General features: G+C 44.3%; 2 protein-coding genes across 2 annotated transcripts in view; one reads left to right on the top strand and one right to left on the bottom strand.

Moving 5' to 3' along the window:
* Positions 1–18,426, bottom strand: part of NAA16 (N-alpha-acetyltransferase 16, NatA auxiliary subunit) — a 77,638-nt gene extending 59,212 nt beyond the window's left edge. The window contains exons 1-4 of the mRNA XM_082247605.1: positions 18,278–18,426; positions 8,501–8,585; positions 5,544–5,648; positions 4,231–4,388 (exon numbers count right to left, since the gene is read on the bottom strand). Of these exons, the coding sequence (XP_082103731.1) occupies positions 4,231–4,388; positions 5,544–5,648; positions 8,501–8,585; positions 18,278–18,331 (402 nt within the window). The 5' untranslated portion in view covers positions 18,332–18,426. The remainder of the gene's footprint in view (positions 1–4,230; positions 4,389–5,543; positions 5,649–8,500; positions 8,586–18,277) is intronic.
* A 185-nt stretch (positions 18,427–18,611) lies between these two features.
* The window catches only part of MTRF1 (mitochondrial translation release factor 1), a 33,732-nt gene continuing 25,611 nt past the window's right edge, over positions 18,612–26,732 (top strand). The window contains exon 1 of the mRNA XM_082244311.1: positions 18,612–18,726. The gene's annotated coding sequence lies outside the window, so the exon portion shown is untranslated. The remainder of the gene's footprint in view (positions 18,727–26,732) is intronic.

The raw sequence follows: 26,732 nt of genomic DNA, 5'->3' as shown, positions 1-26,732 counted from the left end.
ATAGGGCAGATTGGCGGCGAGACAACACCGCCACACTGTGTACACGTGCAGCCAACGGTACTATATCCAAGTCCGCATCACACAAATACATGACACCCTGATGGATTTGATCCACCAAAACCAATGTCGCCGGTGAGGCTGAATCAGCCACCAGGACGCGCCTGAATACCTGCGTCCAATTCGCGACAGCCTGGGCTGTCATAAGCGAAGCAATTAGAGCCTTTAGCATAGAACCCGTAATAGAGTAAGTATGACGGGCAAGAGACTCCAGCCTCCTGTCCGCAGCATCCCGGAACACCGGGGTGTCCTCTGCAGGAATCGCAGTGGACTTATTCAAAACCGCCACCGCGTGATCCACCGGAGGTGGCGCACACCACCGCTCATCAGTAGCGGGCGTGAAAGGATACCGCAGCCTGAACCTACTTGGTACAGCAAAGGGCTCGCGTATATTGCGCCATTGTCCCTTAACAGCGCGCTGAAAATCATCAGTGCAAGAAAAGACCTGCGATATCATGCGTCTTTTCTGCGTCCCATAAGCTGCCAGGGCAGCAGGAGGACATGGTTCATCCTGTAAACGCAGTGTTTGCTTGATAAAAGCAATCAATTCATCCATGAGTGCAAGCTCTTCAGGCGAGCCAGGGGGAGAATTATCCACCCCTTCTACCTCAGCCTCCACCTCGGACCCCACAAGATCCAGGGAGGAACGGGACCCCGATAAGGAGACCCCAGCTATAGCAGCCCCATCACCATCACCCTCTGATCAGAGGAGATTGAAACTCTGGGTCGTTTTGTGGATCGAGCAGCCACAAGCATTTGCACCTGAGCAGCAATGTTAGCCACAACCGCAGCCAAAATACCCCCCTTGGGGGGGAAACAGCAGTCCCTTGGTCACCCACCAAAGTGGTAGGAAATTTGCTTTCCTGAGAATCCATTGCCCCAATACCATGCCGGAGAATAAAGGGTTAACAGCCCCTTAAACAAGCGCGGCGAGCGCTGCCCACTGCACACACACACTAACACAATTTTGACCCCCACAGGGAGAAAAAACTCAACTCAGGCAAGGAAATAGGGACAGGGAGGTAAAAACCTGTAAAGACCACCGCTGCTGCCTCGATCGGTGCGCCCAGGGAAAGGAAGCGATGCAACACAGGGCGCTCTATGAAAGCCTATGGAAGGCTACAAGAAAATGGCCGCCCGCAGTGAGACCATGCGGCCGGAGTGAGCGCTGCCAAAATGGCACCGTTTGGCGCCGAAAACGCCGCTCCTCCACCTCAGTGAAGTGGAGAAAACACACCACAGTATTAAAACATGGCGGACCGCCGCAACGGTCGCTGTAATGTGCCCCAAACATGAAATAAACATGCCCCACAGCACACAGCCGTTCACACATTCACAGTCTGACACAGATAGTGCAGCACATCCCCCCCTCCTCACAGCCCACAGCATGCAGCCAGAGAGATAGGGAACTTAACAGTGTGAACACAGGCAGGGTAACACAGTCCCAGACTGACACCCCCCCAGACAGACAGGTCCCCACACAGATACACTTACCTCCTAGATGGCGTGGGGGACCCGCACAGGCGAACAAGCCACTGCACATGTGACAGGGAGAGTTGCATCCAGGACGCAGCAAAAATGGGGTTGAGAAACCGCACAGCGTCCAGTGAGGTAGCCACCTCACCATAGCATCCCTGCACCGAACAGGGATGGGTCGTTTATTGCGCCAGGAGCGTTACCTGGCTGAACGCTCGATGGCAGGCTGGGAAGCCACTGACCCACAACCTGCTAACTGGGGGATCAGCCCGAGACCCAGCCCGCACGAATCCTCTTCATCAGAAGAACTAACTAACGCTGACAAAAATAACAGCTAAGTAAAGAGAGAGAAAAAACTCAAACAAAAAATCAAAAAAGAAGAGAAAGGCTGAGACAAAATGCCCCAGCATAGAGACATCCAGCTACTCCTGACAAGCTAGACATTGAAACTGAGATATGAAACAGGAAGCAGGAGGGTATAGACTGAGGGGACCACCCCCTGGGGTGGGGATATGTTAAAAGCTTTAATATTGACATATTCTGTTGCCTAGCTACTCCTACGGAGCAAAGTCTAATACCCATTGTGACGAATATGAAGATGGCGGCGACTGTCGGAGGACGTAAGAGAAAAAAGGTATAACCCCACCCCCTTATTCTATCTAAAATGAAGGAAAAAAATGTTTTGCCTGTAAAAGAAAAAGCCCTGTAAGCCCCCAATAATCTCAGAATACTAAAATAACTGTACTACCTGAATCAAAACAAAATTCTACCAAACATTAATAAAGCAATATTTTGCGGTCTCTGGGTTACCTGCCAAGTCAGGAACCCCACTAAGAGCTCCCCACTGGCCACCTACTACTGATGCTGCCTCCACAAGACCCAACATATTTCAAATAGGATCTCCCAACACAGAAAGGTACAGTAATGGAAGCAGATAGATGCCATGAGAAATGTCAAGTTTCGGAGCTAGATTTTAAAGGAAACTAAAAAACCTTTACTTATTCCTCATAATATGTATATATATATATATATATATATATATATATATATATTTTTTTTTTTTTTTTATATTTGGATGACATTTTGTTTTAACAGATTGCACATCAATGCATCATGATGGTTTTGACCGTTTTCTAGCCAAATGAAATTCAACGTGTCAAAAGCTGGGCAATTCAAACCGACCATATGCGGAGATAAAAAAAAAAAATGTATAAGCAGGTGCTGCTTTCAGTTAAAAGTATTTCTCAAAATGAATTGGGAACCTAATCTTGACTTAGCTTTGCCCAATTATCCATGTCAGTTAGGACTCCCACCACATTGAAGGGACAAACAGAGAGGCTCAAGAAATAGAAGAAAGAAAAAGGAGGAAGGTCCAAACTCCATCCTTGCCAGACAGATAGATTACTGTATGTATAGAACTTCAGTTTCATAGATCTATGGGTCTACTGATTGTTTTCACATGCTGTTTTCACTTAACGTGGAAGTAAAGGCACAAATAATCACCCTAGTTCCAACAGTCTGTCACCCATGAGCACCCTCCCCAGCATCCTCTCCCTGGGTTCCAGTTTTTGGCCAGTGTGGGAGTGCAGCTTCTGGGCTCAACAGCTAAATCCATTAGTAGATCTTTGGCTCAACAGCTAAATCCATTAGTAGATCTTTGGCTCAACAGCTAAATCCATTAGTAGATCTTTGGCTCAACAGCTAAATCCTTTAGTAGATCTTTGGCTCAACAGCTAAATCCATTAGTAGATCTTTGGCTAAACAGCTAAATCCATTAGTAGATCTTTGGCTCAACAGATAAATCCATTAGTAGATCTTTGGCTCAACAGCTAAATACATTAATAAATCTTGGGCTCAACAGCTAAATCCATTTCTAGATCTTGGGCTCAACAGCTAAATCTATTTTTAGACATGCTAGACATGCATATACAGCTCAGTGTACATACCACAAAGGATTGCAAATAGGTAAGTGTACCTTATTGTAGGAAGTGATATTGCATGTCTCTTCTGCAATAAAAAAGGCTGCCTGTTCGTATTTATTTTTACATCTAGTTACACTGTAAAATAAATTCTACTTAAGGTATATATTTTTTCACATGCTGAGTTTGAACTGGCTAGGTTTGTAACAGATTTACTTTAAAGAATAAGTATATTTTATTTAAAATGGAAGTATCTCAAACATCCGATATGCCCCCAACCAGTAATATTTCCATTCGAAAAAGCTCAGGCTGTATAGTGTCAGTGCAGGATTTACATCCCGTGGCACAAAAAATACAGTGTTTTGGGGTAAGTAGCATACTCCAGGAGGAAGAGAGGAGAATGGGATGAAGGTCATCCAAGCTCAAGGTGACTAACAGACAACCCAACATCAACCTCAGTTCCCTTTCTTCCCCCCACTCAGTGTTGGAGAATTTAAATACTATACCAGTCCCATATTTAAAGACTGGATTTTGCAGGCACAAGCTATTTATTTATATTTAAAGTCTGGAAACAAATCATCATTGGGATTTTCCAATTTCACACTCTTTAATGCCCTTCTGTAAATGCTTCCTTGGGATCTACTTTATGTAGGCAAAACAGCTTTATAACTAATTAAATCAGGAGGATAATAGAATTACAAAAATGAAAACATAAGCATTTCAGATTTTCATTTTCTAGTTCTAGAAATTGAGAAAGATAAAACGCAGACATACATACCCGATACCCTTCCAAGTCTCTCATCTGTATCTGTAATAATGAGAGGTCCCGGAGTATTTGCAAATTGTCCTTGTCCAGCTTAAGTGCATTTCTATAACACTTGATTGCTTCATCGTACTTCTTGTCAGACCTCTGTAGAAGGCCATACACATGCCAACCTGTCTAATGTTGAGGAAAACAGATGAAAAATCATGACTCACTATTCACTTAAAAGGTGAAGTCATAAATTGCCCTGAGAGCCATATTGATTATGTATAGCAGTAATGCAAGAATGGATGATGGAAACAAGCCTGCACAGTTTGGCCCTAGTGATTATGGCGATCTAAAAAAAAAAGATGAGGGACCAGATAAGCAAGAACCCGCGTTACTAATCGGCCTTTAGAGGCTCAGCATAGGAGACATCGATGTAACAAAAAAGTTAATTTTATTGTAGACAATTAGTAAAAACAGAGGCATACAAGCGTAAAAACGATCCACCAGCAATTATTTACATTAACTCTACTGAGACACCGGAAGAACATGGTTGTAGGTTTTTTACCTTCATGCATTCTAGGCTGGGGCTTCAAAAGAGCTGCATAGTGAGGCGAGGCTAAGGGCCCCCTCAAGGGATATTAAATTAAAGACTCTCCATAGTCCTTTAAGGACCCATCATCAGTATCAAGTTGGTTCAAAAAATCCTGATGGAAACATGGGGTTCAAGATTAAAGAAAATAATGATGCATAGGAGGAAATCAACTTGCCAGAGTATCTGTAACTAATAGTTGTTGATTGTTGTGGAATCCTCTGAATCATCTGCAAACACACTACAAACCCAGTGTCTCCACTGAGATAGGATCACGTTCCACAGCCTCCAAGGAGAATCATAGTGGAAGTCCAGTCCCCAGATAATTGGCTGATAATTGGGCAAACTAGTTCACTACGTTGGAAACCAACAAGCCACCCTGATGCCTAGGTTGAATCGAGATTTATTGTATTACGCTAGGCCAGGCGTTACCCCAGATAAAGAAAGGAGTCGCCTCTGTAGAATGCAAAGAATGTTTGAGGGTATATTAATAAAAACTAAACAATAATAAGAACTCAAAACCGGTAAAACTATTTAGTAAATTTAGTGGTTTAGTCAAGAAATTTTCATGATTCCATGAGCTGGGTAAGTTGTTTTGTAAGAGCGGGATAATTTGCATCCAGGAGTTCATGTTGTGTGACACAACACTGGGTTCATTATTAACATGCATTTTTTAACAGTTCGAGTCGCAACTGTAAGGAATCTGCCATGGATATAAAAATGTCCCTAAAAAATACCAAGCAAAGGATACAGACATGACTTTTAACATCATTGCGTAGCCCTTTTCGCACAAACTCATAAGCTTCTTCTTTCTTTCCCAGGCAGTTCAGTGTCAGTCCTTTCATAGCCAATGTTTCTGCAAAACATTAAAAGAGCTTCTATTTAGATACTAGATCATTTAATATAACCATTTTACCCTAGATTAGCTTTTATAAAGCTAGCTACATGGATTTGAAACAAGCTTATAACCAATTGGATGTTTTTTACATTCTAGTATTTATATTTAAAAATAAAAAAAGGAAACAGATCATCAAGTATAACAAATGTCGATTTAATCAAATGAAGAATGTCATCAAAATAAAAACCTATATAAAGTACCGCGCCACCACTGTGACTCATTTTGTTGAAAAAAATAAATAAAAAATCCCATCTGGATGATTATCTACCTTTTTAATTTTAGAAACTGCTGTTTGTTTTACCATATTATTTCTAGACAGATGAGGAAAGCTGCGGTTTCTTCATCCCTTTAGAAGTAGGTAAAGTCGAATTATAGGCAAAACTTTTTTTTTTTTTTGGATAGCGCAAGAGAGATTATAACTCCTTTCAGATTTTTTTTTTCCCACAATCTTTGTCCCATGATAGAGATTTCACTTTACTTCCTGTCCAATAGCCAAACAGGAGGTGAGAGGAAGTCCCTGCAAATTAGGGGAATCCCTTGGGGATACCTAAATCACTAGAACTAGTATCCCCATTGGAAGATTTCCTCTCTATTACATTTCTGGAGACAATCCAAAATTTGGGATTTTCTTTTACTTTCATTTTAAATAATAATGATAAACATGACAAATAGAGAGGGTCAAGCTCCTAACCAGGGGGCAAAGACAGCAATAAAAACTGACAGGGGTTATAATCCTTTTTACTCTTCCTAAAAAAAAAAAAAAAAAAAAAAGTTTTTCCTTTAATTACGGTATCTTTTAATCCTTACCGAGCATTTCACCAAATATGAAATTCCTATTGCAAGAGGTGCAGAAGTTCCATGTTTGGGGAATACATTCCTAAACATAAGAACTCCTTATAACAGGGTATATATATATATATATATATATATATATATACACACACACACACACACATACACAGTACAGACCAAAAGTTTGGACACACCTTCTCATTCAAAGAGTTTTTTTTATTTTCATGACTATGAAAATTGTAGATTCACACTGAAGGCATCAAAACTATGAATTAACACATGTGGAATATATACATAACAGAAAAGTGTGAAACAACTGAAAATATGTCATATTCTAGGTTCTTCAAAGTAGCCACCTTTTGCTTTGATTACTGCTTTGCACACTCTTGGCATTCTCTTGATGAGCTTCAAGAGGTAGTCACCTGAAATGGTCTTCCAACAGTATTGAAGGAGTTTCCAGAGATGCTTAGCACTTGTTGGCCCTTTTGCCTTCACTCTGCGGTCCAACTCACCCCAAACCATCCCGATTGGGTTCAGGTCCGGTGATTGTGGAGGCCAGGTCATCTGGCGCAGCAACCCATCACTCTCCTTCTTGGTCAAATAGCCCTTACACAGCCTGGAGGTGTGTTTGGGGTCATTGTCCTGTTGAAAAATAAATGATGGTCCAACTAAACGCAAACCGAATGGAATAGCATGCCGCTGCAAGATGCTGTGGTAGCCATGCTGGTTCAGTATGCCTTCAATTTTGAATAAATCCCCAACAGTGTCACCAGCAAAGCACCCCCACGCCATCACACCTCCTCCTCCATGCTTCACAGTGGGAACCAGGCATGTAGAGTCCATCCGTTCACCTTTTCTGCATCGCACAAAGACACGGTGGTTGGAACCAAAGATCTCAAATTTGGACTCATCAGACCAAAGCACAGATTTCCACTGGTCTAATGTCCATTCCTTGTGTTCTTTAGCCCAAACAAGTCTCTTCTGCTTGTTGCCTTTCTTTAGCAGTGGTTTCCTAGCAGATATTCTATCATGAAGGCCTGATTCACACAGTCTCCTCTTAACAGTTGTTCTAGAGATGTGTCTGCTGCTAGAACTCCGTGTGCCATTGACCTGGTCTCTAATCTGAGCTGCTATTAGCCTGCGATTTCTGAGGCTGGTGACTCGGATGAACTTATACTCCGCAGCAGAGGTGACTCTTGGTCTTCCTTTCCTGGGGCGGTCTGCATGTGAGCCAGTTTCTTTGTAACGCTTGATGGATTTTGTGACTGCACTTGGGGACACTTTCAAAGTTTTCCCAATTTTTCGGACTGACTGACCTTCATTTCTTAAAGTAATGATGGCCACTCGTTTTTCTGTACTTAGCTGCTTTTTTCTTGCCATAATACAAATTCTAACAGTCTATTCAGTAGGACTATCAGCTGTGTATCCACCTGACTTCTGTACAACACAACTGATGGTCCCAACCTCATTTATAAGGCATGAAATCACACTTATTAAACCTGACAGGGCACACCTGTGAAGTGAAAACCATTTCAGGTGACTACCTCTTGAAGTGTGACTCTACAGTTTTCATAGTCGTGAAAATAAAGAAAAAACTCTTTGAATGAGGTGTGTCCAAACTTTTGGTCTGTACTGTAGATATTATATATATATATATATATATAGTCACTGCATATTTCAGCTCGTCATTGATTTTACCAGGGCTGCTGGTAGTAGGTTGCACCTGTACTTCCCCGGTGCCACAATATGCCTGTTTTTTAGATTCTGCATGAGCCCTAGTAAAAGCAGTGTTATTATTTGAGAGACATAGGGGTTGATTTACTAAAACTGGAGAGTGCAAAAAATCTGGTGCAGCTGTGTATGCTAGCCAATCAGCTTCTAACTTCAGCTTGTTCAGTTAAGCTTTGACAAAAAAAAATGGAAGCCTATTGCTTTCTATGCAGATCTGCCCCAGATTTTGCACGCTCTAGTTTTAGTAAATTAACCACACAGCTTGATCAACATCCACAAAATCTTACCTCCATGTTCAGCAAATTTTGGGTTGGACAAGATCATCTTACAAAATTTAAGCCCATTTTTATACTGCTTTTGCTCATAGCATTTCTACAAAAAAAAAAGAAGAAAAAATATTGTTATTTCATGCATATATGTATTGTGTGTCTATTATATGTTCTGTAATAATCTAAAATAATAAAATTGGAAACAATTTTAAAAGTGTATAGAGATAATCATCTGGTCCATCATGCCATGCTATACTGCCTTACAAAGTTTTGAGGAGCTGTATACTATGGAGTTGAGTGAGAGGTTTGAGGTGTTGCAGAAAGTAGTTACAGAGAGGTCTAAAGAGCCGATCAGAGTAGTTAGGTGAAATGTCTATGGAGCTGTACAGTGTAGTGGGGTGAAAGGTCAGATGAGCTGTACAGAGAGGTGAGAACCTACACAGGGTTGTGACGTGCGAGGTACGAGAATCTGTACCTGTGGAAAGAGGTACAGCCAGCACTGAGCCCTGTCCCCTAAGATGACTGTTCCTTTACCGTTATCATTAGAAAATCAGAGCTACCCTGGCAGGACAGATTCTAACGGGACCAAGGGCTACATGCACTTGATCCCCCAAAGGACTAAAGAACAGTTTAGAAGTCTAGCGAGACTTCTTTAAAGCCCACAACCAGCCAAAATAATTATTTTAAGGTTTTTGATAAAAGGCTGAAGGGTGTGGAGTGTTTATTGCAGTCTCCCCTCACTTCCTGTCTATATGACAGTTGTCAGCACAACTGGGAGGAAACAGATGTCAGAGAAAGAAGTGATAGGAAATCTCAAACAGCAACATAAACTTTTGTTGCTTTACGTACGTAAGGAAAGGAAGCGTTAGAAAATCTGTGAGATTTTCATTTGTGTCACCTTTGGGGAGGCCTACCTCACTTTCTATCAAAGTGACAGGTATCCGACAGCATAAGAAGCAGGGGGGGGGGGGGGGGGATCTCATAAAGCATTTTAAACTGAACATTCTAAAGCTACGAATGTTTTTACAAAAAAAAAAAAAAATCTCATCAGTACACGTAATAATGCCATCAGAGACTTGACAAATGCTTTACGAAAGTATTATCAATTTCAGTTTGTTTTTACTATTCAATTTTGCAATGAATGGAGTTTCCCAAATGAAAACCACATTCGCATTTAGAATTTAATTAATTCGAGAAATGTTTTCCAACTTGGTCCTTCATTTTTTTGAATCACTTTAGTAGAAAGTGAACCCCACTAACTATTAGAAAATTGAATTGTTTCAAAAGGAGAGTTTTCAAACAAAGTGGTATTAATGTATGGCCAGCCTAACCCTTCTGCACTCAAAATTAAAACATTTTTCGGCTGAAGTTAAAGCGGAGCGCCAACCAAAAGGGGAAGTTCCACTTTAAAGTCGTTCTAAAGCCTTAAAGCGCTTTAAAAAAAAAAAAAAAAAAAAAAAGAGAGATACTGTTTTTTTTAAAACCATGTTTTACAGCACAGTGCTTGTGCTGTGACATTTGGCCCCCTGTACCACCTAAAAAACCTGGCTGATCCTGCCAGTTTCTACCCTCCCCTCTGTACACTGACCACGGTATATCATGGCTGCTGAGCCCTGACACCATGGTCAGTATACGTGCCTCTGTCATCAGCAGCCCTGCTCTCTGTCTCCTCCTCCCTTTCCTGCCTGCTGCATCAACACCTGCCACTCCACTCATGCTGCTCTCATATTTCATATAAAATAATCCCATCCTTTCTGTAATAGAATACTAAGTGCTCCTGTGCCTTTCCTATAGAATAAAAATGCTGATCCGTACCTATATTGGAGCGGCTCCTAGCGAACACGTAGCTTGCTTGGCTCTCTACACTTTTCCCCTCCTACCTGGCTGACGTCAGCAGCAGTGCTCGGCCCCGCCCACTGGAGCTGTCAGCCGAGCAGAGAGGAGAGCCGAAGGTTCAGCTGATCGCTGGGAGATGCTCTCATATAGGTACAGATCGCATATTTTTTCTATAAGACAGGCAGAGGAGCACTTAGTGTTATATTACAGAGGGAATTTGATAATTTTATAGTACAGGCTTAACAACCACTTTAAGGTTTTTCATCCAAATGCATTCTATGCATTAAGGTGAAAACCTTTTGTGCTGAAGCTCCCCCCCAGACTCCCCCCCCCCTTTTCTTACCTGAGCTCGATCTGATCCAGTGATGTGCATGAGCACAGCAGCTCCCGTTAGTTGCAGCTGTCAATCAAAAGCTGTGACAAGGGAGAAGGGGGCGGGGCAAGGCCGGGTCCTGCTGTCTGTGTCAATGGAAACAGCAGCAGGACTCGAAAGCGAGCAAACACGGGTGCCCCCATAGAGCGCTGGCAGGGGACCCCAGAAGAAGAAGATCAGGGCTTCTCTGTGCAATGGCTTTGCAGTTAAGTATAGACATGTTTGTAATATAATTTTTTTCAAAACAACAAGGTTTTGGTAACAGTTTAAATACTCCTTCTCTCCTCCCACATTTGGCAGCGGGGGCGGGTACCTAGTTTTGACAGGTACTTGTTCCGCGATCTGTGCAGTTCTCCTCTCACCCTCCCTCCCTGCAGTTTTCTGGGACTCCTCAAAGGTCCCAGAACGCTGCCTGACCATTAAGGAGTCGCAGCACGAATTTCGCATGCTCAGTGGGCACCCGACTGTGAACACAGTTGAGATGCCAGTGCGAGGAAGAGACGACGGGTAGAAGGGACGGCTTGGGTGAGCAATCATGGGACAGGCGAGTGTGTGTTTATTCAAAGTCAGCAGCTACAGTTTTTGTTGCGGCTGACAAGAAAAAAAAAAATGAAGCTCCGCTTTAAGCTTCAAGAATAATACTATCAGCAGTCATGTAGATGGTTTTCAAATGTCTAATATAAAGAATTATAATCTATAAATCTGAAGATTAAACAGTTGCATTGTATTTTGAAACACATAATACTAGGGATTGTCCGATTATCGGAGGCCAATATTCACTTTTTTTTAAGTATCGGCCACAAACTTGCCGATATGACCGATATTGCTTCACTTGGTTGTACCGGAGTGATACCTGCAGCCACAGACATCACCCCGGTACCGTTTTTTTTTTTTCATAAAGGGTGGCCAAAAAATCAGTATTGGCCCTAAAAAAACGCTATCAGTCGATCCCTACATGATACTGCTAAAGCCACTTCTAAAATTATTTTGTAAAATTTACACAATAAAATGAACTTCTATAGCTCTCCCTTTACTTGAATGTTAAAGTTTTGGGTCTGGCTGGCTAGCTGAAGTTGACAGCCCAACACCTTCACCGGATTTTTTTTTTTTTTTATGGTAAGGAAGCCACAGAGCCTGTGCAACTCATCTGTATTCCATATAAAAGTGATGACATAATCTCCTTCAAGTTATTTTAGTATTTATTGTACCGCTATCCAGTGCTCATAGCTGGCAACTGGGAACCTGGTCAACTATAAAAGGCAACTTACCAAGTCAGAGATATGTGAACTGACATTTCTTCCGAAAGTACAAGCACCAGAACTGTCAGTCATTTTTGTCCTTACTCATCAGTCACCAGCCTGCTACATGCTAGCAGCCAGTGAAGTGTCCATTTTTGTTATGTTTGTTCTAGACCAGTTACTTACTTGGTTCTTGAACAAGAAAAAAAAATTCAATAATGGCAGCTCTCATATATTGGTCCCGGCAGGTCTCTAACTATTAGAGTGAGCTACAACTTCTGTCACTTTAACATACAAGTTTTAGCTTTTGTATGTGTACATAGTTGACAGCATTATTAAAGCCCCATTTCTGTAAAGCGGGGAGCGTATTTATAAAGCAGTGGATTTGAGATTTGTTAAACATTCACTGAGGTGAACTAATCACTGTAACCAATTGAGTGCCATTTTAAAATGGCACAGGAACAGCAACAAGGGCTATTTGTTCCAGCGCCATTTTAAAACTGCACCAGGACTCTGGGGCTCCTGTGGGTCCCCAACATTGTAGGTGGAACTGCTGGCTATCAGTGACTGCTGGCATCTGGCACTAAGCCCAGGAGTTGAACTGATAAGATTGTGGGTGTCCAAACTTTCTACACAGCACTCCATAGAAGTGCTTGTAGCAGATCACTTTAAACACAATGCTTTCTCATGGAGGGGGGGGGGGGGGTCTATTTTAGGCCTCCTCTGACTAGATACAAATCTCCCCGTTAACCACTTGCTGACCGGCCGCTGTACATTTACGGCAGCGGGTCGGCTCTTTCCCACTAAATGACATACCTGTACTTCACTTCGTGGGACCGCCACTGGGGGAGCCAAATCAGCGGGTCCGTCGGCCGCAATTGCTGCCAGGCAAATCTTTCCCCTAGTTTGTAGATATGATAACTTTTGCGCAAACCAAACAATATACTCTTATTAGGATTTCTTTTTACCAAAAAATATGTAGCAGAATACACGTTGGCCTAAAATGATGAAAAAAATTAGATTTTTAATTTTTTTTTTTTATTGGGAATGTTATACAGCAGAAAGTAAAAAAATATTGTTTTTTTTCAGAATTGAAAAAAGGTGATCAAATACCACCAAAAGAAAGCTCTATTTGTGGGGAAAAAAAGGACATCAATTTTTTTGGGCTACAGGGTAGCATGACCGCGCAATTGTCAGTTAAAGTAACGCAGAGCCGTATCGCAAAAAATGGCCTGGTCATTAGGAAGGTAAAACCTTCCTGTAAAAATGATATATAGTGCTCAGCATAAATTAGTACACCCCTTTTGAAAATTAAGATTTTAATCAATCAATCTCAAATGAACACAAGAACAATTTCCAAAAATTTGACAAAACTTTGTTTTATAGAACATTTGTTTAGCTCAGTACATGAAAGTAAGATTAATAATATAACTTGGATTATATACAACAAAACTTAGATAAGTATTTTGTATTTCTATTATTTGGAAAGACAGCACCAAGTCTTCTAGGCATGGAATGAACAAATTTGCAATACATTGCAACATCAATCTTTTTCTATTCTTCAGGAACGACCTCTTTTGGAGCCTGGATGCTGGGTGGAAAGTGGTGCTCAACTTGTCTCTTCAGAATTCCCCATAAAGCCCCGTACACACGTACCGATTGTCGGCCGTAAATATTTGGCCGACGACCGATCGGCCGATTGTAGGCTTGTTAGTATGATGCTTCCGACAGCGCATTTTCGGCCGAACAGAATCTGTCGTGCAGGCATTAAAATTTTTGTTGGCCAACACCAGAACGGCCGATTGTTCGCCAGTCACTACAGATTTCGGCCGACAGACAGCAGATTAGCAAGACTGGGCATGCTCAGAAAAGAAAAAAAACAAGGAAAGTTAACCATCACATGACATCACTTCTGCAGTCGGCTGTTGTTGGCCGACAAAATTCGTTGTGCAGTCTTTTGCAGTTTTCAACAGACACGACAGCCCTGGACAAAAGACGGCCGATCGTTCGGACGACGATCAGTACATGTGTACGGGGCTTAAGTGTTCAATTGGGTTCAGATCAGGAGACATACAGTACTTGGCCACTAAATCACTTTCACCCTGTGTTTCTTCAGAAATGCAACAGTGGCCTTAGATGTGTGTTTTGGATCATTGTCATGTTGGAAAAGTGCATGACGACCAAGGGCACAGAGTGAAAGTAGCACCTACTCTATCATTATAGAGCAGTACATCTGTGATTTCATGTATACCATCTATGAAATGCAGCTCCCAACAACAGCAGCACTCATGCAGCCCCACAGGAGGACACAGCCACCACCATATTTCAATGTAGGCACCATGCATTCTTCTTTGTACTCCTCACCTTTGTGACACCATACAGTTTTGAAGCCATTAGTTCAAAAAATATTCATCTTGGTCTCATCACTTCAGGAGTACAGAATCCCAGTAGTCCCTCTTCTTTTTTAGCATGGGCCCTGGCAAATTCTAGGCAGGCTTGCTTTTTTGTGCATGGGCTTCAGGAGAGGCTTCCTTCGTGGACGACACCCATGCATGTCATTCCACTGCAGCGTATGCCATATTCCATCATGGTAAACAATCACCCCAGTTTGGCTTTCTGCTTCTTTGGCTAACTGCAGTAACCTTGCATGGTGATTTTCTTCAACCCTTCTCATCAGAAGACGCTCCTGTCGAGGTGTTAACCTCCATGGATGGCCTGGACGTCTCTGAGTTGGTTGCAGTTCCATCTTTGGTACATTTTTTGTATCACTTTTGCTAGAGTATTCTGACTGATAGGTAAAGCTTTGCTGATCTTCTTGTAGCCTTCACATTTCTTGTGTAAAGAAATGATTTTCCTTCTCAGGCCTTCTGACATTTCTCTTCCATGTGGTGCCATTGCTGACATGAAATGGGAAAGGGTTTATTTTGTTAAGTAACACCCTTTTATAATTAACTGTCTGCTGGACACCTTTTAAATGAATGATTAGACTCATCTGTAATTTATTTTGTGGTCTAAAATGTTGCTTTGCTCCAAAGACTTTCATTGGGGTGTATTCATTTTTGTGACATGGTCTTCATTGATTTGTTAGGAAAAATACTTTTTTGTGTGTGAAAATGACCAAATCTTGGCTGTAATCAATGGCCCGCATTTGAGGGAGTATTTTGTAGTACAGTGTACCATAGAAAATGTTGATTCTGAAAGGAAAGTAAAAGGTTTTCTGACATCTGTTGGGGTGTATTCATTTATGCTGAGCGCTGTTATTTAAAAACAACTTCTTAAAAAAAATGTCCTCTTAATATTAATCCCCAGGCCTTTGCAAGGACATTGGATAATCACAGAAATTAACACAACGGGGGAGATTTACCAAAACTTGTGCACACGGTATCTGGTGCAGCTGTGCATAGTAACCAATCAGCTTCTAGGTTTTAGGCCCCTTTCACACATACGGTCTATTCAGTTCATCAGTTCAGTCACGTCAAAATGTATCAGTTTGTCATCCGTTTTTTTTTTACATCCACTACCAATGTTACTCCACTACCATAATCCACTACCATACTGTTTGTCCGTTTTTTGTTCGATCCGTTTTTTTGACGGATGAAAAATAGGGCATTCATCCGTTCCAAAAAACAGACATTGATGGAAGATCCGTTTTTACATAGAGATGCACTGATGTCCGTTTTTCATCCGTCAACGGATGGATGAAAAACGGACAAATGGACCGTATGTGTGAAAGGGGCCTTATTGTCAAAGCTTACTTGAACAAGTGGACCTTAGAAGCTGATTGTTTACCATGCACAGCTGTACCATATTCAGTGTGTACAAGTTTTAGTAAATCTCCCCCAATGTCTTTAAGATCTTTAGCCATCGCAAACCTGTGAAAACATTGCAAATTTGTACCTTTTGGGAAAATAAACGCACATATTTTTGCAAAAAAAAAGTACATTTATTATTTTTTACCCACAGGGGCCTGAAGAGCACTGCACCCGTGATCAGTGGATCGAGGGTGCAATTTCTTTGTATGGGCTGTCAGTTTTAGCCCACGTTCACATTGGGCTGATATGACACGCAATATTATATGTCAAATCGCATGTGAAACGGGAGCCTATTGCCGGCAATGGCTTCGTCCTAATCAGTGCAATTTCTCTGTATGGGCTGTCCGTTTTAGCCCACGTTCACATTGGGCCGATTTGACATGCGATTTGATTTGTCAAATTAAAGTCTATTGCTGGCAATGGCTTTGTCCTAATCAGTGCGACGCCGACTTTCCGCTGCCACACTGACTCCCAAAAGTAGTTTCTGCACTACTTTTGGTGACTTCAGGGACGATTTTAATAGACATCTGTGCAGGAACCCGCACAGATAACTGTGAAATCGCCCCGAGGTTGGACTGAAAATGCTGGTTTGAAGTCATGCAAATTCAGCTGAACTCACACGATTTCAAACCAGCCTCAGTGTGAACCTAGGCTAAAAGTTGCAGGTCTTGTATATGAACTTATCAGGGCCCTTGAATTTCATGGAGAACTACAAGCCAACTGCTGCAGTGAAAGATGGGACGTAGTCCTGTCATTCACAGATTCCTGTGAATGAAAATCGCGGCTGTGTGGGCAGAGCACAGCTTCACTGTTTTTAAAATGTGACAACAGGTGAACCACTATATCACAAAACAAACTAGAAGTCAATTATTAAATAATGCATGTATTTTTTAGCAAATTGATGATTTGTGAGATAAATGACACATGAGTTATGTGCAAAACCGAAATAACTCTGACACAAAGAAAAAAAAAAAAAAAAACACTGGGGGACTCAGTGGGATTAAAGGAAAAAAAAGCATGGGAAGTAAAGTAAGTAAAACACGTGAACCTGGAAGATACCCCTGCAGTGTATGCGAGATTCACTGCGTTATAAAGATACCCGCCAGTAATGTTTTACATCAGCACCAAGAGAAGAGAACTGAATCTAAATTTCACAGCAGTGTAAACCTTATATTTATATTATGGTTCAACCAGTTTTGAAAGCCAGGGAACATTTCCCGGGTATGCAAATTACCAGGAATTCATTGCAATGGCAGCTATGTAGAAAGAAGGCTGTGATCACCAGTACAGACAGATCACTGTGTGTGGGCCCATGGACAGGTAATGTGCACCCTGCAGATCGGGGATCAGGGTGATGAGAAGGCTGAGATCACGACAGGCAGATCACTGGGTGTGGGTCTCTGGATAGGTAATGGCACCCTGCAGATGGGGGATGAGAAGGCTGAGATCACAATGACAGGCAGATGACTAGGTGTGGGTCTCTGGACAGGTAATGTGCACCCTGCATATGGGGAATCAGGGCAATGAGAGGGTTGAGATCACGACGACAGGCAGATCACTGGTTTTAGGTCTATTGACAGGTAATATGCACCCTGCAGATAGGGGATCAGGGGGATGAGAAGGCTGAGATCACAAATACAGGCAGATCACTGAATGTGGATCTCTAAGCAGGAAATTTGCACCCTGAATTTGGGTATCAGGGGGATGAGAAGGCTGAGATCACAATGACAAGGCAGATCACTGGCCGTAGGTCTCTGGGCAGGTAATGGGCACCCTGAAGATGGAGGATGAGAAGGCTGAGATCAGAAGGACAGGCAGATCACTGGGTGTGGGTCTCTGGACAAATAATGTGCACCCTGCAGATGGGGGTGAGAAGGCTGAGATCACAATGCCAGACAGATCATTGGGTGTGGGTCTCTGGACAGGTAATATGCACCCTGCAGATGAGGGATGAGAAGGCTGAGATCACAATGCCAGGCAGATAACTGAGGGTAGGTCTCTAGGCAGGTAATGTGCACAGGCAGGTCTCTGGGCGGGTAATGTGCACCCTGCAGATGAGGGTGAGAAGGCTGAGATCACAATGACAGGCAGGTCTCTGGGCGGGTAATGTGCACCCTGCAGATGGGGGATGAGAAGGCTGAAATCACAATGACAGGCAGATCACTGGCAGTAGGTCTCTGGGCAGGTAATGTGCACCCTGCAGATGGGGGATGAGAAGGCTGAGATCACAATGACAGGCAGGTCTCTGGGCGGGTAATGTGCACCCTGCAGATGGGGGATGAGAAGGCTGAAATCACAATGACAGGCAGATCACTGGCAGTAGGTCTCTGGGCAGGTAATGTTCACCCTGCAGATGTGGGGACTAGGGTCATCAGAAGGCCTTGATCAGCAGTACAGCCAGCTCGCTGGGTGTAGGTATGTGGTGAGTGTATTGTGCACCCTGATGATGAGGGACCAGTGTCAGCACGAGGATGACAGCTCGCACTGAGTCATTATTAGAGTGTGTGTTCTGTGGCCCAGGTGACCAGGCTCTCACCAGGATCCTCTTGAAGAGGTTGTTCTCCTTTGGGGGGAGGGTGACACCCGGCATGATGTCTCCGTGTTCTGCCCGCCCCTCGCGGGGGTCCCGAGGAAGAAGCCACCTTTTACGGAGGCCGCACTACAAGATGGGGACTGCGGCTGCGCAGACGGTTCCTCTAGTCTTCTGTAAGAACGCACACTGATGACGTCATTCTCGCCTCCCCCTCGTGTGGCTATGGAACGGTGTTAGTGTGAGTGTGTATGGAGTGGTAGGGTTATGTGAAGGGAGAGAGCTGTTCCGTGAAAAAAACCTTTAGTGCGGTGAGGCCTTGGTCACGGATATGCAGCCATGTGACAAGTATGATGAAGTTTGGTACTCATCGCTTTCCGTAGACGGCGTGTGTCCCTGTGCATCCTGGGAGTTGTAGTCTGTATGTCCTGACCTCAGAGTTTGCTGGTTGTAAGGTGAGTGTAGCCGGGTGCTGCGCTAGGAGGACAGTCAGGGGCTGACACACAGGAGATTGTGTTCTTTTTACATTGAATTATGGCTGCACACTGACCCCATACCTGGTCTATGGGTCTCAGAGCACCCATGTGCTAAGGCTCTGATGGAAGCAGCTCTTTTTACATACAAGCTCTGGAGAAGCAAGTATCCCCAGGACTGTTATGTAATATATAAGGCCCCAGTCACAATATGACGCCAGGTGTTGCACATGTGTGTGTTTTTTATGTATTGTCACTCTACACTGGTACAGCAGCCCATTCATTTCAATAGGAGGCTCTCCTACAAGGGACAAATGGGGATGGGCTCAGGCGTGTTCAGGATCTTAGTCCCAACCAACCTGTGCAATCCTGCCAGGAAGCCATCACTGCCTGCCGCTAATCATAGGCATTTCCCAGTGTTCTGTCAGAATAGCGAACCTGCCGGATTAGGTAACGGAAGTGATGTTCCCTCAACTGCGCATGTGTTCCACCGATGCAAGGTTCCACCACCGATACATGGTTCCACCGATGCAAGGTTCGCTAATCTGACCGAACACCTGCAGTCAGAAGGCGGCAGCGGAAATCTTACTACACCCAGCTACGTCTTGAATTTCAGTATAATTTTAGCATCTATAAATATAGTATATTAACAACTGTGATGCTGGTTGGGTGTTTAACCCCTTGGAGCCTAAGCCTTTTTCTGATATGTTGCTTACAATTAAAATCAGTATTTGTTGGTAGAAAATGATTTAGAACCCCCAAACATTATATATATTTTTTTGGCAGAGACCCTAGAGAATAAAATGGCGATCATTGGTATATTTTATGCCACACGGTAAACATCCCTGGTGACAGTAATAGGCAGTGACAGGTGCTCTTTATGAAGGGATCTGGGGTCTAAAAGCATTAGGCACTTAAAAGCATTGAAAACACCAAGTTTAGCTAGTTTGAATGCTGTAATTTTTTTTTTTTTTAAATCTGGCTCCAGTACCCGGAAGTGATGTCATGACATTGCCTCCGGATTTCTACATCAGAGGCCCAATCAGAGCTGAATTCAGCTTTATTCAGGTCTTCAACCAGCCAGTGGACATGCCGGCTGGTTGCTCAGGTCTCCCAGGTGGGACAGGAGTGCCGGGGAGGGAGGAGGACTCCCACTCCTTGTAATGACAGCCGAGCGGCTCTTCAGCCGCATTCATTGGTTTTCATTACAAGAAAGCAGACTGTCGGGTCTAAACAACGGTACTAGGGTGATGCCTTTATCTGCAGGCATCACCCTGGTACAACCCCCTGAAGCCGAGGCCACGTATGTGCGTTCTGTTGGCGCTAAGGGGTTAATCTTGAAAGCCTAAAGGCTTAGCACTGAACAGTGCGGGCTGTACCAACATGGCCTCTGCCACCTTCCTACTGCTGGTGTTCAGCTTCTTTAAAAATGTAACATCAAAACAGCATCACAGATGTCAGTCTATGCAGGCCAGTCAAGCTCCTCTACCCCAAGCTTACTCATCCATGTCTTTATGGACCTTGTTTTGTGCACAGTCATGTTGGAATAGGAAGGGGCAATCCCCAAACTGTTCCCACAAAGTTGGGAGCATGAAATTGTCCAAAATGTCTTTGTATGCTAACGTCTTAAGAGTTTTCTTTTCTGAACCCTTTGCCTAGGCTCACACTGATGTGGTGCAATTCGATCCGTTTTGTAGTGCAATTTTTAAGGAACAGTTGCGGTGCGAGTTGATGCGATTTTGATCCTTTTTTCGTGTGATTTGGATACAGCTGCAATTTCTGTCCTGTTGGGTTTCTCCCAGCAAACAGTACTACAAAACGTGCTGGAAACGTGTAACTTTAGGAAAGATAAGCAATCTGCCTGCAGTTTTTATTTAAGCTTATGGAGCTCAAAATCGCACCTCACTATACATGCACTGGACCCATTTTTTAAATCACACTGTATATACTGTATGTGAACAGCCTCCTCAGTAACTCATGTTTCTCTAGCGCTCATTGACAGACGTAGTCCTCGGTGATACAGCACCTTCGGGTTATGTTGCCTCCACAGGAGCAGGACTAGACAGGAAATTAAAAAGCTCTGGCCACACCCTAGGGGCAGTCCCAGAGGGTATATCCTCTCTCTCTCTGCCTCAGCAAATCAGTTATTTTCTGTCTAGTTAGGAGTAAGGACCTAGATACCTTGCTGGGATCTTAGGTCCTGGCAAGATTTTTTTCTTAAAGGATTTTTTAGACAGCTTTTTTTCTCCAGTGTTCCTGTGAGATCTTCAAGCAAGAAAGCTGAACTGGGCGACGGGCTGGATGTTGAGATCCGGTGGTCACCCCAGTTCAGCCTACGAGCGCGTGCAGGCCATAGCTCCGCGCTGGGTCGGCCGCGACAAAGTCCCATTAAAGGACTGACCCCGCGAGTTAAACGTCTCGCTGAAACGCCAAAGACCATGAGTCACGGCGTCCATATCGGTCGACAGCCCTCCCGCCCCGGTGGAGAGGGGTACTGTCAGGAGTTGGTGCCCGCCTGGTTCCGGTATGGTGAGTAGTATGTTCCCCCTTTTCCCCTGACGGGTCTTGTGGTGAACGCGGGCCCCTCTCTGTATGGTAAGATAGTCCCTCTCTATCCTATAAATGACACAGATCCTCCTACTTTGAGTGTGATTTTATGTGCAAAAAGCCAGGAGGCTTGGTTTGGGAGCTAACAATCTAATTGTATACATGTTAAAAAGATTATAATCTGTGGCATTCTGGGAATCTTACGGTGATAAGAATAAGCTACCTACCAGTCAGAAGCCACGGACATGTAGACTGCCTTCCTAATCAGATCTCCAGCTATTAGCAGGCCTCCCGAATGGCCATGCGGTCCGCCAGGGCCGGTACCGCCAACCACGCCAAATCCCCATGCAGAGAGAGTGTTGTGTGCCCTGCAGCACACCGCTATTCAGTACAGGCCGCCGCCATTTTTTTTGCTGGATCGCACGAGCCGCCATTTTGGCGTAGCCTCGTGTCTCCAGCATGGGGGCGGCCATGTTTGAGGTGATCCAAACACCTCGTGGAGCTAGGGAAGGCGTGCAGAGGGGCGGAGCCGCCTCCTTTCTTCCTGGGCAGCCAGCCAAAAGACTTCCTGTTTGTCAAGACAGCGCTGTAACCTGTTGCAGTTAACCTCTGAGCATCAAGTGGTGAGCCTGGGGGTCTATCTCTCTCTCTCTCTCTCTCGATCGATAGGGATCCCTAGCAGGTAACACTAAGGGGCTTTTTGTGGCGCTGGGGGTCTGAAAAAAAAAAAAAAAAGTTTTTTATTTTTGAATTATATTATCCAGGAAGTGACTGGAATTATCATGGACCCTGCCACACATATTCCCCCACCTGTTTCCCTCGAGGGGGCCACGGGACCCGCCGGTGCACAGAGTGTAGAGTCATTTACAGCAATTTTGGAGTCTATGGTGGCTCGGGTGGAGGCGGCCTGTCAGGGACGGGGGTCAAGGAAGCGACCCCCGCCTACCCCTATACTATCTGACACCTCTGACTCTGATTCAGAGATGGTCACTGCAGTTGCAGGTTCCTCTGCAAAGGCTGTTATCCCAGGTAAAGCCCCCTCAGACAGTGAGGAGGACGCTTCTTCTCCTGCTATAATTCAGGAAGAAGCATTGGTGGACGCACTAGTTGTGGCAGTGCAGGAAACCTTAAAACTTGAGGCTTTACCGGCAGAGGCAACTGAAACAGAGATTCCTTTTGGTACTAATAAGCCCATCAAAACGGTGAAGGTTTTTCCTGTACCCAAATGTTTCGGTAATCAGATTAAAGGAGAATGGGAGCATTCTAAACGTACCTTTACTATTTCCAAGCGTATTGCTAGACGCTATCCGTTTGAGGAATCCATCATTAAGAAATGGACGGTACCACCAGTGGTGGATCCACCTATTTCCAGGCTGAATAAAGCCACGGTTATCCCAGTGGAGGACACTTCGTCCTTTAAGGATCCGGTGGATCGAAAGATGGAAGCAGAGTCCCGCACCATCTTCTCTCTGATAGGGTCAGCATTTAGACCAGTAATTGTTATTGGTCTAGTTTCCCAGACACTTACGGAATGGGCGAAAATGGTACGCCAAGACCTTAGGGGAAAAGATATTCCCCAGGAGACATCTGATTTGATGGAACAGATTATACAAGGGCTACAGTTTATCTGTGACGCAGCCTTGGACACTACTCCCTTATTAGGGCATGCATCTATGTCAGCGGTGATCCTCAGACGTGTGCTGTGGTTAAAATGCTGGTCAGCTGACCTAGGTTCCAAAAAGACCTTGACAAATCTCCCTTTTCAGGGGAATCGTCTATTTGGGGCCAACCTAGATGAAATCATCAAGGATGCCACTGGGGGCAAGAGCACTTTTTTGCCACAGGCTGCTAAAGCTAAGGGACCTCGCAACAAGCGAGGACCTTTCTTTACCGCCCATAAAGGGCGCCCGGCTGGTACTAGCGGGAAAGGCAAGACTCCTCCAGGAGGGTTCAAGAAGGGCTGGTCGGACAAGCAGAGGACCAACCCAGCCAAACCCGAAGCAAAGGAGTACACAGCCTGAAGGTGCGCCCCCACCCGGTTTCAGGGTGGGGGGATGTTTTCCCCGGTATTCAGGACATTAGATTGAGCTTCAACCCCTACTACCGGTGCGATTCTTCCCTTCCAACATTTAAGTACTACAGGAAGCGGTAGTTACCGTTCCCTGAATAGATCTTTTCCTTTACCTTTTCCTAAGATTAGTCCCTATACCTCACAGGAATCGGATCTGGTTGACCAGATAGGCCAAGTAGCCTCTAGTCGGGTGACTTCGGTCCCTGAGGTTCAACCAGAAAAGATCACCCTTCCTGATAACAATCAGGTATCTGATAAATGTGTGGGAACAGAAAACGACCAGACTTTCTCGGATGGTCGGGGCCAGATACCTCTAGGGACGCCTGGTTCAGATTCTATCAGCGCCAGTGGTCCTAGAAATTCTAGGCTGGCCGACTTGGACATGCTAGTCGCAGACGTTCCGTGGGAACTTCGTCTCAGGGAGTGTCTGTGGTCTCAAGGACCAATTTACCATCATGCTTTACAGTCGCTGGGTTTAATGGCCTGGCCATTGAGACCCAAGTACTGAAGGACAGAGGTTTGTCTACTTCAGTCATTCCTACCCTTATTAAAGCAAGGAAAGCGACTTCCAGCAAGGTCTATTATCACACATGGAAGACTTATATTGCGTGGTGCGAATCTTTAGGATTTCCTCCACGTACCTATTCGGTGACTCGAATATTGGCCTTTTTGCAACAAGGGGTTGAGCAGAAGCTAGCCTTGAGCACCATCAAGGGTCAAGTTTCAGCATTAGCAATCTTCTTTCAGAAACCTTTAGCTACCAAGTCCTTGGTGCGGAATTTCATCCAGGGGGTGCGGCACCTGGCTCCTCCAGTCCGCGCGCCCTTACCGCCCTGGGATCTTAATTTGGTTTTGTCGGTTCTACAGAAACCTCCCTTTGAAAACATCAGGGAGATTCCCTTGCTTACTTTATCCCAGAAGGTGGCCTTCTTGGTGGCTATTACTTCTGCTCGCAGGGTGTCAGAACTGGCTGCATTATCATGCCAGTCCCCATACCTAGTGATTCATAGGGATAAGGTAGTACTTCATCCTAAGCCATCTTTTCTTCCTAAGGTGGTTTCAGATTTTCATCTGAATGAAGATATTGTACTACCTTCCTTGTGTCCTCAGCCCAAGCATCATCGGGAACATGCGTTGCATTCCTTAGATGTGGTTCGGGCAATCAGGGTATACCTGAAAGCTACGGAATCATTCCGTAAGACGGATTCACTTTTTGTGATCACGGATGGCCCCAGAAAGGGTTTGCCTGCATCTGCCGCGACCATTGCCAAATGGATTAGGCAAACGGTGGTACAGGCTTATTCTATTAAGGGTCAGAGTCCTCCGTTCCCTGTTAGGGCGCACTCCACTCGGGCGCTCAGTACTTCCTGGGCCTTTCGCCATCAGGCGTCAGTGGTCCAGGTATGTAAGGCGGCCACCTGGTCGTTGGTACATACCTTTACAAAATTCTATAAAATTGATGTGACGGCATCGGCGGATGCCTCATTTGGCCGCAAGGTTTTGCAGGCCGCAATTTGAGGAGACCGGTTGTCTACCTCGAGGGTTTTTTTCTGTTTGAAAAAAAAAAAAAAAATTCTCTTTTTTGTTGAGTCTCATCATTAAGGATGAGCATTGTAAACTTCTAGTTGGCACCGGTTGGGCCTTCTAGATTGGGATTTGATTTCCATTTTCCCACCCCTCATTTGTGATACTGCTCTGGGACGTCCCGAAGGTGGTGTATCACCGAGGACTACGTCTGTCAATGAGCGCTAGAGAAAAATGGATTTTTGTAAAATCTTACCGTAAAATCCTTTTCTCTTAGCTCATTGACAGACGTAGTCCCCGCCCCTCTGTTTTTGAGTTGGGTTGGGTTAAAATCTCTAAAGACTGCTTTTTCACATAACTGATTTGCTGAGGCAGAGAGAGAGAGGATATACCCTCTGGGACTGCCCCTAGGGTGTGGCCAGAGCTTTTTAATTTCCTGTCTAGTCCTGCTCCTGTGGAGGCAACATAACCCGAAGGTGGTGTATCACCGAGGACTACGTCTGTCAATGAGCTAAGAGAAAAGGATTTTACGGCAAGATTTTACAAAAATCCATTTTTTTTCAATTGCCATGCGATTCCCATGGGTTATGGAACGTATCTGAAGTCTCATCATTGGGAACCAGAGCCTTTAAATATGCATCTGCATGGTGTTTTATAAAAAAAATAAAATTCTCAATTTCTTAAAATGCTATTTTACTGGCAATAATTTACCTGAAGCGCTGCACATCCGTATTACCTCGCCGTGGGGAGGTACATCATATCCTCCTGCCCATTGGCTCCTAGGATGTATGTGTCATCAATCCCAGGAGATAACAGGCATCCTCCATGCCTCGCTTTCTTCACACTGTGTAGGTGCGAGATCGGGAGGTGCATGCTGGGTAGCCAGCTGCACCAAATCCCAGAAGAAAGTCCATCCAGGCTTCAGATGCCCACACTGATGATGGATGCTTACAGGATCGAGAGGAAATGGTGTGTCACATTTGATTTACAAGGAACACAAACTATTGCATATGCAGCTTATGCCAACTTGCATAGCATAACTGCAACTATCATGGGGGTGTTAAAAAAAAAAAAAAGGAGCTCTGCTTTAACCACTTGCCGATCAGGGCATAGCCTAATGATGGCTACAGCGCGGTTGGCTCTGGGAGGGCGTACAGTGACGTGGGGCACGCACACAGAACTGTCCCGGCACATCACGGATCGTGGTAAAGGGCCAATAACAGCTGCCCTTTACCAAGTCATTGCTCCGTCGTCAACAAACCGGCGCATGTCTGGTACAGTTCAGTTCTCTCCTCTCCTCACACATTGTACACAGTGATCGGTACAGCATGCGAGAGAAGGGAGACCACAGCACTGCTCATCCGTGCTTCAATCAAGCCCATCTGTGCCTCATCCATTGTTCAATCATGCCCATCTGTGTCATATCCATGCCTCATCTGTGCCACATCAGTACTCATCTGTGCCATATCCATGCCACATCAGTGTTCATCCGTGCCACTACAGTGCTTATCAGTGCCCTATGGTGCATCACAAAAGTGTAATGGGCAGTCAGCAAATTGGTTTTGGTTTTGTAATTTTATGTACCTAGAGTGCCTGACAGTGCTCCCTGAATGTTGGGCCTCTGTATGTGGCCAGGCTGTGTAAAAGACTTACACATGTGGTATCGCCACACTCAGGACAAGTAGCAGAATGTATTTTGGGATGTAATTTTTGCTATGTACATGCTATGAGTTCGAAATCTCTTATACATGGACAACTTTGTGTAAAAGAGAAAAAAAATTGTTTTCATTTTCCTTCCACGTTTTCCAAAAACTTGTGGGAAAAAAATGGCATGTTCAAAAGACTT

Source organism: Pelophylax lessonae, assembly GCF_965119305.1.
Source record: "Pelophylax lessonae genome assembly, chromosome: 2".
In the NCBI taxonomy this organism is placed as follows: Eukaryota; Metazoa; Chordata; class Amphibia; order Anura; family Ranidae; genus Pelophylax; species Pelophylax lessonae.
This window is presented reverse-complemented; position numbering and strand designations above follow the sequence as displayed.